Source organism: Embiotoca jacksoni, unplaced genomic scaffold (assembly GCF_022577435.1).
Source record: "Embiotoca jacksoni isolate LCO1_2020_lvr unplaced genomic scaffold, fEmbJac1.0.p SCAF_19, whole genome shotgun sequence".
NCBI lineage: Eukaryota > Metazoa > Chordata > Actinopteri > Embiotocidae > Embiotoca > Embiotoca jacksoni.
Genome location: NW_027185329.1, coordinates 35,001 through 51,263, shown reverse-complemented (window position 1 = coordinate 51,263; position 16,263 = coordinate 35,001). Strand labels below are relative to the sequence as shown.

At 43.2% G+C, this 16,263-nt stretch overlaps 1 protein-coding gene across 1 annotated transcript in view; it reads right to left on the bottom strand.

Annotated features, from left to right (window-relative positions):
• pde4dip (phosphodiesterase 4D interacting protein) overlaps positions 1–16,263 on the bottom strand; it is a 76,750-nt gene that overhangs the window by 39,626 nt on the left and 20,861 nt on the right. The window contains exons 4-5 of the mRNA XM_069152907.1: positions 6,022–6,132; positions 3,161–3,237 (exon numbers count right to left, since the gene is read on the bottom strand). Coding sequence (XP_069009008.1) covers positions 3,161–3,237; positions 6,022–6,132 — 188 coding nt within the window. The remainder of the gene's footprint in view (positions 1–3,160; positions 3,238–6,021; positions 6,133–16,263) is intronic.

Sequence of the window (16,263 nt, the reverse complement as noted above, 5' to 3'; positions counted from 1 at the left end):
ACATCTGGGGTTATATTTGATTATTAGAGGCGGATTGTGCGACTCCATTCGGGGCGTGTCCAAATATATTTCTGGCGGATCATCTGAGCGCAACTTCAGGTGCATGTTTCAAAGCGGTTGGACTTCGTGCCAGGTGTGTTTGCGCCTTTGCAGGTTGCTATGACAACAGCTCATTTTCGAATTAGCAGAAAGAAACAGATCTGCTCGTGTGCAGATTTAATGTATATCTTTTTGCATGATTGTGTGCTGCTGCGTGTCACCAATGTAGCTGCGTACCACGTCTGAATGTTGCGCCTTTAAAATAACTAAAATCCTGCAGCAGTGACTTCAGAGCAGCTTTTTGCAGTAATGCAATAAAACCCGACTTCAGTAGCAGATGGGTTTCATGTCATGACTCGTGATTTATTCATATCTGCTCACTTAGACGAGCGCATCGTTAACAGGAAGGTTTCCCACCGGACTCATAATGAACTCCTCAGAAGATGATCCGGGTCGTTTTACATCAGAGTGTCTCAGTCATTAGACGCCATCTGACTTTTATAGATCGTTATTCCTGAATTAGAGTTTAAGTGAGTCGTCGCACTCCGTCACAGTGAAACGTCTTTAAAACATTACAAACCTCTGCATTTTATTATTAAATATTAAAGAATATCTAAAAAAGTAAATGTATTTTGAAAATCACCTGAATCCATTCAGAGATATTCAGACTTTGTTTAACTGTTGTTTTGACTTCCAGCTGTTTGAATTGATATAAAATGTTATGCATCAAATTTCTTCAAGAAATAGTGAAACAAAATACAAATAAAAACAGATGGTTCTTGTTTCCTGATCAGTTTAATGAGAAGATGACGGTCTAAACAATCTTCTCTCTTATTAAATACGTGGCGTTTACTGTGTTTGAACTATATTCATTGTTTGCACTGTAAAAACAGCAAATTTGATTTGACCATTCGAAGTTGTGAAGCCTTAAACATTTAAATTTCCTTTATTTAAAGTCAGATTTTTTTGAAATTCTGGCAAAAACTGAAGCTCGTTTCTCATTTCTCGAAATCTTGATCATTTTGAATCTTCATCTCTGATTCATCACAATATAATAAAGTCCTGCTAACGTGTCCGTCAGTAAACTCTCGTCTAAAATATAAAACTTTTACTCAAAATTCCATTTAATTGGAACAAATTGAACTTAAAATCATAAGTTCAGCTGACTAAATTAAAATGAGAAGTTGTTTCATGTTAATATCCCCCAGAAATCCATTTGATTTATTCTAAATGTGTCGGAGGAGTTCGGACGCTCGTCTCTGATCCACCGAATGAAAAACTGAAATCTGTTCTCAGCTTTTTGAAATAACTTCGACGTGCAGAAAACAAACCTCCGCGGAGGTTTTCAGCTCAGAGGGTGAACTTTTGTCTCCAACCTGTCCTCCGGAGGGACATGTCCTCTGACCTCCTCTGAGATTATTATGGTCTGTCACCACTCCACCAGCTAAGGAGGTCACACTCAGCTCTTCCTGCCCACATCCATCAGCCCGGCTCCGTTAATAGCTCCAATGATAAACTGTGGCTGCACAGTTTATTTATGAAGCAGCAGGGGGCGGGGCCGGGGGGGGGGGGGGGTCTCAGGACTCCAACATTTACTCTCCTCGGCTCTCTGACAGACTGCTGACCCGCCTGATTAGTGTCCACGCTGCACAATAACACCGCTGTTCCTACATCCGTCTGTTTGGAAATCAAATAATGAAACTCTTTGTTGATTTTTGTTTGCATTTTTTACGTCCACCTGATAAACATCCAACATTCATATTCAGCCTTTTTAAACTCCTGTTTCACCTCCTCCTCTGTAACGTATCTTCATCTCAGTTTACTGTGTAGTTTGACGGGATTTATGAAACCAATTTATGAAACACCAGGATGAGGAATCTGATTGGTTATATGATCATACATCTAATATGTCTAATATGGACTCTAATTCTGCAGAAATGCTTCTTTATATTTAGGTGTTGTTTTCTTGGGTTTTGGATAAAGTTAATGTGTCGCCATCTTTGCTAGTTCGGAGCGGTTTGGAGCAGGAAGTGACCATATTTGGATGAGCTGGGGGAGGAGCCAGCGGTGGATCTGACCGATCTGATTGGAAACCTGACGATACTACGTCCCGCCCACCGATAGCTGTAACCTGACTGCACCACAGGCCTGTCAATCAAACAGACACACCCCCAAAAACAGGTCTTCTTGAATCTTCTTTTCTAATGAATGAGGGATTATTTTCAGATGGACCTCCAGAAAACTAATAAGAAGGAGTGACTTTAGCTAACAACACCGAGATAACTGATGGACACATTTTATTCACTTTGGATTTGATGAGAGAAGTTGAATGGGAGTCTATGGAGCCGGAGGCTTTTTGGAGCCGACCTCTAGTGGCACTCGCTGGTATTGCAGCTGAAGACACTTCTGGATCAGAACCATTTCCCAGAAGCTATGAACACTTTTATATAAAGTCTGTAAGTAGGATTTATCCTCTGCAGGTTATAAATATTTGTACGAGGTCTCATAAGCCAACAATTAAATCAAAAAGCTGTTAAACTGCGTCGTTCTGCAGCAGCGTGCTGGACAGTTATCACGGCTAAAAATACCTCCAGATAACTAATAATCTGTAATCTGAGGTGAGTGGACTCGTTTCATGTCCCGGTTCTGTTCGCTGGTTCAGAGGAGGAGTTGCTGAAGAACGTGATACAGCGGAGGACAGCTGCCTCTCAAACAGGTGCTGCAGCTCCAATAGTTCACAACAAACCAGCAGGCCCCTCCCCCTTCAAAACAGCCCCCTCCCCCCAGAACACAGCCTCTTCATCCTCTTCAAAAGCACGAGCCCATACATGGCATTCCTCGGAGCTTAGCCAGGTGAGTCCTAATACCGCCGAGGCTCATGGGAAATAATCAAACCACCGATGAAAGGAGTGTTTTTGTGATTCTCTGTCTGAAGGCATTTCAACAAAACTGAGCAGCACGAATGTCTGAACCTCTGAATATATCTGTTAGGACTGTTCAGATGGGGTGAAATGCATTGTGGGGGGGTGAAATGCATTGTGGGGGGTCGGTGTGTTTGGAGGTAAACAGTCAGAGATTCTCACACCGACATGGTTTTGGGTTTCAGAAGTGAAATACTCACAGCGCTTCGTCCAGCAGCTGCTGTTTGTCCTCCAGGTCCTTTTTCAGACTCTCAACTTCCACCTTCAGCTCGATGTTCTGGGAGAGACGGAGTTCAAATGATCATCAGTACAGAACCGGCTTTCTGGATCGGCTTTGTAAGGCACGCAGTCAAAATTGCTCATTTTTAAGCATCAGTCTGATTAAGTTTTTATTGACTTCTTTTACCTTTAATCTCGATAGAAATGATATTAGAATACATCCGAGCTGAGTCTTTGTTCTCTAACGACATATTTCAAGAAACATTTACATGCATTTCTGAAAAATCATCCTTAATAACTTTCGTTTGATGGAAATTGAATCACAAATGCAATTTTATGACCTTAAAATTAATGGCAAAAATCATGATGTCATATTGATTTATAACAAGACTAGTTGACTAGTAACGGCAACAACCAGTTAACTTTCGTTCCAGTCCAGAATATTGACATGATTCTGCTGTATTAATCAGGACACATAAATCAGAGGTGAGCGTGCACACGCAACGATTTGTTTATCACAACAACTGTGTCTAATAAAAAGGATATATCCTAGAATTTAGGTCAGACTTTCAAAATAAAACGTGCCTCAGAGTCTCACGTGCAGATGCCAGTCTCCGGGGGCTCAATAGGTCTATAAATAGGTGGAGGGGATATGAGCACCTGCTGTATCTGTCTTCCCCCCCTTCCCCCTCCGCCTCCCCTTCCAGAGACACCTCCACTTTTAACTTCTGGCTCTCAGAGCAGCAACAAACCGCCTTGAACCGGCCGTCGGGCAGTCGGCTCACGTGCAGGTGATTCACATCACATGACACACAACACGGGCACACACACACACACACACACACACACACACACACACACACACACACACACACACACACACACACACACACACACACACACACACACACACAGCAGCAGTAAACGTAATGTGGGTCAGTGGGTCTGATGGAAACAGGTCAGACCTTCACTGTCGTTACACTTCAAACCAGCAGCTCAGTGTTTTATACTTAAACTCATTTTTGAGTTTTAACTGTTTATCATGCAGGTTTTAGATTTTAAAACATTATGGGATTGGCAGCGTTTACAGTAAACGGGGTCGGCTCTGAATACACTTGAATTTTCTGTAAAATAAAGACATTTTTGATGAACTTTTTGAAGTTCTCATCAACATGAGATCACAATTGAAACACATCAGTTTTACAATGTTTTTTAAGTCTTCAAAAAAGGCCCTGAAATAAAAATGTTGAGTCGTTGCTATAAAAGGAGACGACGTGTTCCACTGAATAGTTCAATTATTCACATGATTAAAAACTTAAGACGGATGACATTAAGCTCTGCAGAGAAAAGTATTCAGATCCGCAAATAAAAGTCTGAACACAACAATCTAAAAATATACTCCATTAAAAACACACTTAAAGTATCAAAAGTAAAGAAAATGTCTCATGTAATTTGAAAAACGTGACATTATTAGATTGTTAATTGTTTAATTAAAGCATGTGAGAGATTCTACTGTTCGAGGTTTGTTAGCTGTTGTTGGTAATTTAGCCTCAATGTTACCCAAACTGAGGGTTGGGTCCCCTCCAAAGGACCAAAAAGTTAAATCTGAGGGGAAAAATGATAAATAGGGTTGAAGTGAAAGCATGTGTGAAGTTTAGAGATTTTGGTCGAACTACAAACAACTCGGACGTCAGAAACACGATTTATTCAGTCACAATTCAAAATGAATGGGACGATTTAAAGGTCCCATAATTTGATATTTTCTCAGTGTTTTATTTGCTTCTCGATCGCCATAAGAAAATATTTTTGTTGTTTTAAACACCAAAAATCGTCTCGATAAAGTTTTCCATCTCTCTTCTTTCTGCAGCTCGACAGGCTGTTTGGTGTCTGTGTCTTTAATGGTTCATTCAAATCAGTGACCCTCTCTTCTGATTGGCCGACTCTTTTCTGAGTGACACACTTCCAGGCCAATCACAGGTTTTTTCTTCAGTCTAGTAGCTCGTTGGGTTTCTGCGACAGAACGACAGCTCTGTTTTTCTTCTACATAAAACAAGCAGCTTCATAATTTAAATGAATAACCTGAATTTATCCGATACGGGACCTTTAAAGTTTGTGTTTGCTTTGGCTGTGATTGCACAGACACTTCACTCTTCACTCTTCACACTTCACTCTTCACACTTCACCCTTCACTCTTCACACTTCACACTTCACTCTTCACACTTCACACTTCACTCTTCACACTTCACTCTTCACTCTTCACACTTCACTCTTCACACTTCACTCTTCACCCTTCACACTTCACACTTCACACTTCACTCTTCACACTTCACTCTTCACACTTCACCCTTCACTCTTCACACTTCACTCTTCACACTTCACTCTTCACTCTTCACCCTTCACCCTTCACACTTCACTCTTCACACTTCACTCTTCACTCTTCACACTTCACTCTTCACACTTCACACTTCACTCTTCACTCTTCACTCTTCACACTTCACCCTTCACACTTCACTCTTCACTCTTCACTCTTCACACTTCACTCTTCACACTTCACTCTTCACACTTCACCCTTCACTCTTCACTCTTCACACTTCACCCTTCACTCTTCACACTTCACTCTTCACACTTCACTCTTCACTCTTCACACTTCACCCTTCACACTTCACACTTCACCCTTCACACTTCACTCTTCACACTTCACTCTTCACACTTCACACTTCACTCTTCACACTTCACTCTTCACTCTTCACACTTCACACTTCACTCTTCACTCTTCACACTTCACACTTCACTCTTCACACTTCACTCTTCACCCTTCACTCTTCACACTTCACACTCTTACCCTCCGGTGCACGTCGTCGCTGCTCTCCTCGAACTTCTGCTGGATCTTCTCCTCCAGGAAGTAGATGCGCAGCTTCAGGCTGAAGTTCTCCTTCTTCAGGTCGTTCAGGTGCTGCGAGATAGTGCGGTAACCGCGGAAACCAGAGTTAGACATGACGTCGGGGGGCTGTTTCGCAGGGGGCGCCGCAGCCCCCCATTCAGAACGGCAAAACACGAGAAACGACAGGGCTGAAGAGGAGACGCTGTCCGACTGAAGAATCAAACTCTACACCCAACAGGTGTGTGTTCTCTCTGCTGCCGCAACACAGAGTGGACAGGAGCTCCTCTCAGTGGGAGGGGGGGGGGGGGGGCACAGGCAGGAGAGGATTATGGGATCTTGGGAGGGGGGCGAGGGCATGTTTCTTTTTTTACCATGAGGAAGACACGCCAAGAATCTGAGGCAGGAGAGTGTGCTGATAACGAGTGAGTGTGAGTGTGAGTGTGTGTGTGAGTGTGTGTGTGTGAGTGTGTGTGTGTGTGTGTGTGTTTTGTTAATATAACTCCTGTATGTACAAACCATGTTTCTAAACAAAGTTGTGACGCTGTGTAAAATGTAAAATAAAAACAGAATACAATGATTCACGAATCACGTGAACCCAAATGAAATTGCAAACAGACCAAAGACATCATATCTGACAACAATACGACAAAGGAGACCCTGAACTGTTGAGCAGCTGAAATCCTCTATCAGGCAACAATGGGACCACATTTCACTTTCAAAACTCCAGAAACTGGTCTCATCAGTGCTCAAACGTTGTAGCTGCAACAGTTTGACAGCTTATCAATTAGTTTCATGAGAGACAATTCATTTTAAATAATAATCTTACACCAATTTTTCATGAAATAAATGTGACTACGGCTTTTTAAAAAATTTTTATATTAATTTTCTTCACAGTTGACAAATTGTTGCAGCTCCAAGTTTTGGGAGCTGAGGAGACCCGTTGCTGGAGTTTTGAAAGTGAAATGTTGTCCCGTTCATGCAAATTTGCAGCATCGTGGAAACTTAAAAATATGACAAAGGATACACACCAAAGAGCGTCTGAAATCCTATCTCAGACAAGAATGGGACCATATTTCACTTTCAAAACTCCAGCAACGGGTCTCCTCAGCTCCCAAACGTTTACCTAGTGTTGTCAAAACAAGCAACACAGTGGTAAACATGATCCTGTCCCAACTTTTTAGAGACATGTTGCTGCCATCAAATTCAAAACAGGCACATGTTTTTTATAAAACAATAAAATTTGATTTGTTGTCTTCGGTCTATTTTCAATTAAATAAATCATTGCATTCTGTTTTCATTGACATTTTACCCAGCGGCCCAACTTTAGTTGTCGTGTGTTTTCCTGCTGCTCCTGCAAAACATTTCTGTTGATGATGATGATGATGCAGCTGTTTGCATCTCGTCTATTTTAACATTAATCTCCCCCCTGATTTTAAAGTGGCTCTAGTTTCCTAAACCTCATGCAGTGAGACAGTCCAACCCCCCACCCCCCCTCACCCCTCTCCCCCAGGTGGGATTATTATTGAGCGTAGGAGAGTCTGCGACCACAGGGAGGCGCTAACGCTCCACCGCAGCTCGGAGCATCCAGCCGTGTCGGAGGGATGTGATGCAGCAGCTATTTAAAGAAGCCGTCGTCCTGCGGCTGTCACTGAGGAATGCTGGGTAGAGACGCTGATCACACACACACACACACACGCACGCACGCACGCACGCACGCACGCACGCACACACACACACACACACACACACACACACACACACACACACACACACACACACACCAACATATGGCTGAACACATGTTGGATTCACATTCTGCACATACATGTTGAGGAGAGCAGCTCTGAGAACATGCGTGCATGCGGAGAGTTTGAACGTTGCAGGATTTAAAACACCTACACACTCCAGATTAAAACCTTCATGAGCTTCATGTAAACACTCTGTGATGATTCCTCCGTCCGTCACGTTACATGCGTGTTTTAAATCTCTGTTTGTGCTGCTGATAATGATGATGATAAAAAACTCAGTTTAAGATTTAACATTAATTTACAGAATATGGACGAAGCTGTCGTCAAAATAATGAGACGTCCAACTAACAACTATAAAGATAAAGGAGACATTTCATTGTTGTTTTATGTTAGTTAGGAGTTGCAACTAATAATTAGATTCATCGTTGACCAAATACCTCGATACTGTGACAATATTGTCGTTATGACATTTGGTGCTTTGACAAAATATTGTTATAGTTTTGAGCAATAATCGTCAGTAATCTGGATGTCGTGATGTAACTAAAGAAAGTTACATCACTTTACTGTAACGCAGTGTTTAAAACCAGGTAAAGACGGCACTTAGACCATAATATGACATAAAAATATCAAAAATCCAGGATGATTCCTGGTCTCATATCAGGATAGTCACATAAAATGAACATTAAATTCCCATTTTACGAAGGAAATCTGACAGTTTGAGAACATCGTCACGTTCAAATGGGAAAAAATGCAGTCGGCTCGATAAGTTGGTGGTTTGGTGTCAAAGAGCAGCAGACGAGCGGCTGTGATGTCACCTGTCGACCAGCAGACACGCTACAGAGGACTCGTCAATCACATCACAGAGGACTCGTCAATCACATCACAGAGGACTCGTCAATCACATCACAGAGGACTCGTCAATCACATCACAGAGGACAACTTTTTATCACACTTTCATTTAAAAAAAAAACCACCAAAACCACACGAGACTTTTCTCGTCTGCAGGTTTGGTGAAGCGATCGATGATTCTTTTGGCCGTAACGATCTCAGGAGTTCAAAAAACGTGGAACTGAACTGGGAGTCGAGCATCTGGAGGCTTCGACCTCGTTGGTCTCCGTCCAGAGGTCGCGCAGAGAGAAACAACTGAATTTATTACGACACCTCGCGCCCGCCCGCCAACAAAAATGAAATCATCCCGATTTCTGCGGCACTTTTCCAAAAGGACGGAGCAGGAGAACGTTTTCCCAGACTTCCACCCACCGAGAGGTTTTCATCCTCACGGAGGATCGATACTTCTCACCGTCCCACGTTGTTGTCCACTCACGACTTAAATTAAAAATTAAAGCTTGTTTTGTTGCCATGGCTGGCGACCATAACAGTTCAGCCCCCCTCCCCCCTTTCTGCTTCATCTCTTTAACAAAAAAAAAAAAGAGAAAGCAGCTCTGCGAGTGTAATTGGGAGTTTGCATGTGAGAGCTCGGGGCTGGCAGGGCGCTGGGAGTTTTCCCCCTTTTACCGGTAACAGGAGCCGCTTGATGCCAGCTCGCTAGACATTTTCCAGCCTCGCTCTCCGCCAACTGCCAAGTCCCCCCCCCCCCCCCCCCCTCGACTCAACTCTGCTAGGGGGTGTGTATGTGTGTGTGTGGGGGGGGGGGGTTGTCTGATTGTGTTTATTATGCTGCCACGGTCCGCGGCAGACGTGGTGGTTAAGAAAAAAATAAAAAATTATAATTTGTAAACCTAATTAAATCATCAAGAGAGCCACTAAAAATATCCCCAGGAGCTAATTAGAATCAAAAGGAGGGAAACTAATGCTGCAAACACGGGAGAGAAACCAGATAACACCTGCAGACTGGCTGCTAGCGGACACTTGGAGACGGCCGCAAAAAATTCACATCAGGAAATCTACTTTCTGTTGTTAAATGTGGTGACATGCTTCTTTCCAACAACTGACGCTGTATCGTACAAAGATTTTCCCTAACAACGCCTCGACTTCCATACCGGTTCCTGAACGACACCAGTTTCAGATTATGGGACTAATTTTTTGTTTTCATGCAGTTTAGAGGGGGAGAGTACAACACAGGTTCGTCTTTTTATAGCTGGTTTACCGATGTTCCCTGAACGCCTCACATGCTCACACTTCCTCCGCGGGTACGAGGTCACACATTAGTTTGGAAAGAGTCCAAAGAGGCGTTTTAATGTCGAAAATATTTCAGTTGGAAAAGTGATTTTATCTAAAAAAAATAAAAACATGTTTTCACAGATATTGACTGAATAACTGAACGTGACTTTAATGATTCCTGTTTACGAATGTACGTGGACAACCGGAAAAGGAGAGGAGTCCATCAGGGGTTCGTAGACAGACGCTAACTGTCGACACACGAAGGCACCAACATTTAGGAGTGTTTCTGAAGTGAACGCCTTGTTGAGTTTAATAAACGGTCACTCAAAATGTGTTGTGTAAAAGTTATACTTTACTTCCTTATAGTTACGTAACCTTCATCGCCGTGACAACAGTGAACAGAGTAGCTGGAAACGGGAAGCGAACAGCGGTCTCAAACATCACGTCTTCCTCCTAACGATGAAAAAAACCTCGTTTTCTATATCTTCACTTCTCCGGGACGTCGGACTGTCGTTACGTACGCGACCACTAGAGGTCGCTTCGGTTTAACACGTAGCTGCGGCTCGTTTTCTTTGAAGTCGGACGGTCTGGAATAAACACAGACGGCAGAAACACTCCAACGAGCCTCATTAGTTCGTATTCAGTCTCGACGCACATTAAAGACCTTCATCGAGTACTTTTACTATATATATATATATAATAACATTATTTCTGTCGTGTATTTGGAGGGCAGCTGGTTGAAACGGAGGAAAAATCCCACATCAGACAACTTAATTAAACATTAAAGAGCAGATTGTGTTGGAGTTCAGTCCATTAACAATACACCGTAACACCATACGCACTGTAATTTGTAGGTCTGGTGTATTATTAAAAGACCAGAAGAGACATTTTCAATCCTAATTACCAGTTTTGAATGTTGACGTGAGGAATATTTTCAAGATGGAAACTCGCACTTATGATCATTTAGCGTATAATTTCAACACGACATAAAATTTACTCGTGAATAAAATCAGATGTGACGGTTCTGTTTCGTGTCATAAAGATTTTAAAAGAGTGCAAGAACAGATTTATTTTACTGATGATTCAGATGTTTTGTTTAAAGAAGGCGTCACAATCAGCACCAAACAGCGTTAAATATCCGAGACAGTTGGATTCTTGTGTCTCAGAGGTTATTAGTGAGTCATAATAATTCTGACCACACATGCTGAATCCACATATTTAAGGTTGACTGCAAATGTTGGTCATAATCTTCCCCTGAAATAGATGATATTAGACTTTAAAACAGATTAACGAGGAGGAGTGCTACTGTTCTCACACCGTGAACACAAACGGAGGCTGAACACCGAGAAACTTTTAACAGGCGTGTAAAAGAAAGCCGGTTTATTTTGCTGAGATGGAGCTGCTGTTTTTATTTCCAGTGAATAATCATTTCTTCTCCTCGAAGGAAAAACACCCCAAAAACAAACTGCTGGGCCGACGTTCACAGAAAACCTTCGGAGATTTATTTATTAGGGAAAATTTATCAAGCAGAAAATTTTTAAAAGTCTGGCTGTCGGCAAAGGAAAACGTCTGGCGAGGAGGGAGGAGAGACTCGACCCCCACAAACATACATGATGTAAGGAGGCGAATATCAAGCTACAGATGATATATTAATATGTACAATATAAATAAATAAAGTGCAGCACTAATTAATTAACTATCTCTAAGTTTAATTCCAGGAATACTTCACATCTATTTCTATCAGGGTTGCGATGATATATAATATATAATTGAACGTTTAGGTTTTGCAATTCAATGTCACAATTTATTGTTATTTTTGTTTCCTTTCTAGTTTCATCGTACACTTCTAGAGACTGTTTATATATCATGTCATGTTTAAAAAGATTGCACATCCTTTAATTACGTATTGTTATAAATCATTTAAATGAAGTTAATTAAGTACCGTTCGAATTAATTTAAAGATTATTATTATTATTATTATTAAAGATTTGTTCTAAATTATTTAAATAACGTTCATTAAAGTACTGTTGTAATAACAGACACGTGGTCGGACGACAACATTTAACATTTAGCCGTTACCCCAAAGTTGAACCGTTGCGATGACGTTAAACACGATGTTTTATTCACTGTGAGCGGGAAACCGGTGACCTTTGACCTCGAACAGTTCTGCTGGTTTACTTTGTTAACGCGCCGATGCTAACCGGCTAACTGGCTAGGTCTCGGACAGTTAGCTGTTGGCAGAAAGTTAAACGGTTACTGGTTGGAGACGATGTTAAACATGATGTTTCCATGGAAACTGGTGACGTTTGGCCACCGTTTAAAACAAACTAACTGCTTTCCGGTTTACTTCGTTCACTGACTGATGCTAATCTAATTCAGGAATCAATCGTGGCAAATTAAAAACAAATAATACAAAATACGAGAAGGCAATACAGAAGTCAGAGTTTTTTTCCAACTACTAAGTCCCGTCCTTCCCCACTAGAGGGCGTCTGTGAGCTACATAACGTGTATTGGTGGCAGATCGTTTACATTTCATCTGTAATAGAAATGAAACAAATATATGCCTATTAAATAAATCTCCTACAGTATAAATCTCTATCGTGTCTGGTTTTATCTTGATTTTGTCTTTAGTGGACAAAAATCGTAAAGAAACAATGTCAGCACAACTCAAATAAACCCCATTCAAAAGTCCCATCTGCAAATCGCATATTTTAAACCCACTGGCAGCCGAACAGTCCAACGCACCATCAACGTGTCTCACGGAGCGATCGGTCAGGAAAGAGTTATAGCGGCAAAATCAACAGCGCTCAAGTAGTTTCCCAAAAGGATGTTTGAGTTCGTTCAAACCACCAGGCAGCAAAATAAATCGCAGCTAATAAGCACTTTTCACTGGTAAATAAGTTCAATAAGAACTGAATGAACTTCTTCCTCTGGAGACTTTTTAAACACTTTCAGATCTGTGGATGTCACAGTTATTACAGACGTTGCAGGGGGTGGAGGATCTCCTCCTCCTCCTCCTCCTCCTCATCTTCCTCTCACTTTCTCTGCCTGCGGTTCAGATGGAATCACTTCCAGATGTGATGGCAGCAGCTGTATATACGAGTTGAAGGATGGTGCGGTGCGGAGGTGGAGGTGGCAGCGGAGGGGGGGTCCTGTGAGCTCGGTGCCAGCGTCGGTCCATGCCTTTTTTTTTTTCCACCGCAGACGCCAACTTTAACGCAATGAATAAAAAAAATTAAAAAAAACCCAACAAAACAAGGAAATAAAACAAAAGACTTCATCACATCAACACGTTCAAAGTTCAACCCGCTCGTTACGGCGAGAACCGAACCGACGTCAGGACGAGGTCCTGCATGCAGCCTGCAGGCTTCACTGGGACAAACTAAAAAAACAAAGCTGTAAAGCTGCAGCCCTCTCCTGGGTTTCCACCACTATTTACTCCTCAGCAGCCATTGTTTTCACTTTAATGATGCCAAGAGAACAAGAGGCATGAAGCAAGAACAGGATCTGCAGTCCAGACGCTGAGAAACGGGCCGCTGGATCCTGGATCCCTTCGCCTCGTCTTCTCCGGGCCAACTCCGCTTTTACAACACGGGGATCAAAAAGCACTCGTCGTTCTGTGTGAAACTGAAGCCCGCCGGCAAATCATCTACGCTGACACGAGGTTCTGAATGAAATCACATTAAAGGCTGTTTTGGGAGGAAACAGCGGACATAAATAACGAGGAGAAAAAGCCCGTTTCATCTCCGCGGCAGAAAATCACAGACGAGGCTTCAGGATACACGTCGGCGCACTTTGCTGTTTGGTTGCCGCAGGAAACCGGAGCGGTTCTGCATTGAGTCTGAACTTTCCAGCCTCCTTCACAGATAATGAAGTTAACTACGTTTTTAGGAGCAGGTTTTGAAACATCCTGTCCTGTTCGACTCGGGTTGCAGCGCCAACCGCAGACTGTAAATAAAAGAGTTCGTAGCTTCCAGGTCTGAAAAAATGAGGCCTTAAGCTGCAATACCAGCGAGTGCCACTAGAGGTCGGCTCCAAAAAGCCTCCGGCTCCATAGACTCCCATTCAACTTCTCTCATCAAATCCAAAGTGAATAAAATGTGTCCATCAGTTATCTCGGTGTTGTTAGCTAAAGTCACTCCTTCTTCTTAGTTTTCTGGAGGTCCATCTGAAAATAATCCCTCATTCATTAGAAAAGAAGATTCAAGAAGACCTGTTTTTGGGGGCGTGTCTGTTTGATTGACAGGCCTGTGGTGCAGTCAGGTTACAGCTATCGGTGGGCGGGACGTAGTATCGTCAGGTTTCCAATCAGATCGGTCAGATCCACCGCTGGCTCCTCCCCCAGCTCGTCCAAATATGGTCACTTCCAAACTGAGCTTTGACATCGTGTTCATATCATCCTCTTTCCGAGACGATGAACAGTAACTGACCTGCAGCAACATGTGCAGCTGCTTCAATCTTATTCCGACTCGTAATAGTTTTTGCGCATTTATTTGGTCACCTGAGGACAAACACTGGATTCTGAATCTCACAGAGCTTTGGCTCGGACGTTTGTCCAACCGATGGAAACAGACCAACTACTGATCTTACAAAACAGACTTTTACAGTTAATTCAGGCAAAATCTGTTCAGAAAAATCAAGAAACTTCACAGTTACTTCAGTTTTCTAAACTCTGTGGGTTTGGATGTAAATCAGCTGGTTCCCAGAAGCAGTAGCCATTTTGAAATTGGGAATCAGAGTAAAATAAAGGAGCCAGTAAAGCTGACGAGGCGTCGGTTTGGCCTCGTTCAGCGCCGCAGTGGAAACACACACAGTTTTTCTATTCTTGACCGGTCGGAGGCTGAAAGGTCGCGGCTACCGCAGAGAGAGTGTGGAGTTAACGGCCCGTTTCAACCACAGCTGATGTCATGTGATCTGAGGAGTCATAAATACTGGAACACATGGCAGGAGGGCCATTCGTCCCTGCTGCTGGACTGAAGGCTCTTCTGGGGGCCGATCAACAGGAAGTTACCCAACGAGTGTTTTATGTCACGCACAGGAGATATCCCGCTCCGTCGGGTGGAACCAGAACCAGAACCAGAATCAGAACCAGAACAAGAACCAGAATCAGAACCAGAACTAGTTTAACAGGACTTTAAAGAGGCTGTGAGCGACTGCAGGTTAGCAGGATCCCGCTGGGTCGGATCAGAATCAGATGTTCCAGAACCTCCTGACCCGAACCTGTCTGAGACACCCGACACCCCTGGAAGGGAGCGCCGGCTAGGACAGACGGCCCAGAGCCCTCCTCCCCCGCTCCTCCAACCCTCCATCCCTCCTCCACCGCTCCTCCACCCCTCCATCCCTCCTCCACTGCTCCTCCATCCTCCTCCATCCCTCCTCCACCCTAACCCAAATGTTGTGCTGCAACATTCCAGGAATCCATCTTTTAGTCCGAGTTTTCATACAGAGAAACTCAACAGCTCCAGAATAACATCGCAAATCACCAACTGACAAACAGAAACTTGATGAAATGAAATCTTTGATTCAAAATGATGTTCCAGGTTTTGTCTCCTAACCTCCTAAAAACCCTCCTCTTCTTCTTCTGTCCTGGAAATCCATCACACACACTATAAGCCGATGATTCAAACACACACCGCCCACACACACCGCCACACACACACACACACACACACACACACACACACACACACACACACACACACACACACACCTCTTTCCACCGCAGCTCGTATTCATCTCCTCCACCTGGATCGATCTCCTCCTGATGGAGTCTGAATGTTCACGTCCTTTAAATTCAGTTTTGGTGGACGGCACTAAGGACTACATTACCCATGAGCCTCGGCTGCTTTTGTTAGAGAATCTAGAGACTAGCTGAGGAAAAGTACAATCTTTAGAGAGTATTCAATCCTGTGGTTGGATAGTTGTTACTGAAATGCATCCTGGGAGTTGTAGTTGACTTTCAAAGAAAAAGCTGTTTTTCCTAACTAGTAATCCAACCAGGAAACATGTCGAACTTTAAACCTCCGAAGCCCCGAACACTTGACTCCTCGTAAGTCGGCCTCCCGACTTTATGATGAATAATACTCACACACATCTCTGTGATTCTAATATCAAAGCTTTTTGGCAGCCGGCCCCCTTGTGGCTGTTGGCGGCAGCGCGTCTGAAGAACCCTCTGGAATAGAAATGTGCCACATCTCACGCTCTGCATGTGTTTGCCGACCGTCGGCCTCTTCGGACTGGAAAACACGTGATTTCTGCCGATCTGCCGGGAAACCGTCCCGCGAAGTGAATCTGAGGCGCCGCCAGAGCTCATCAGGAGACGAGCAGCACGCGT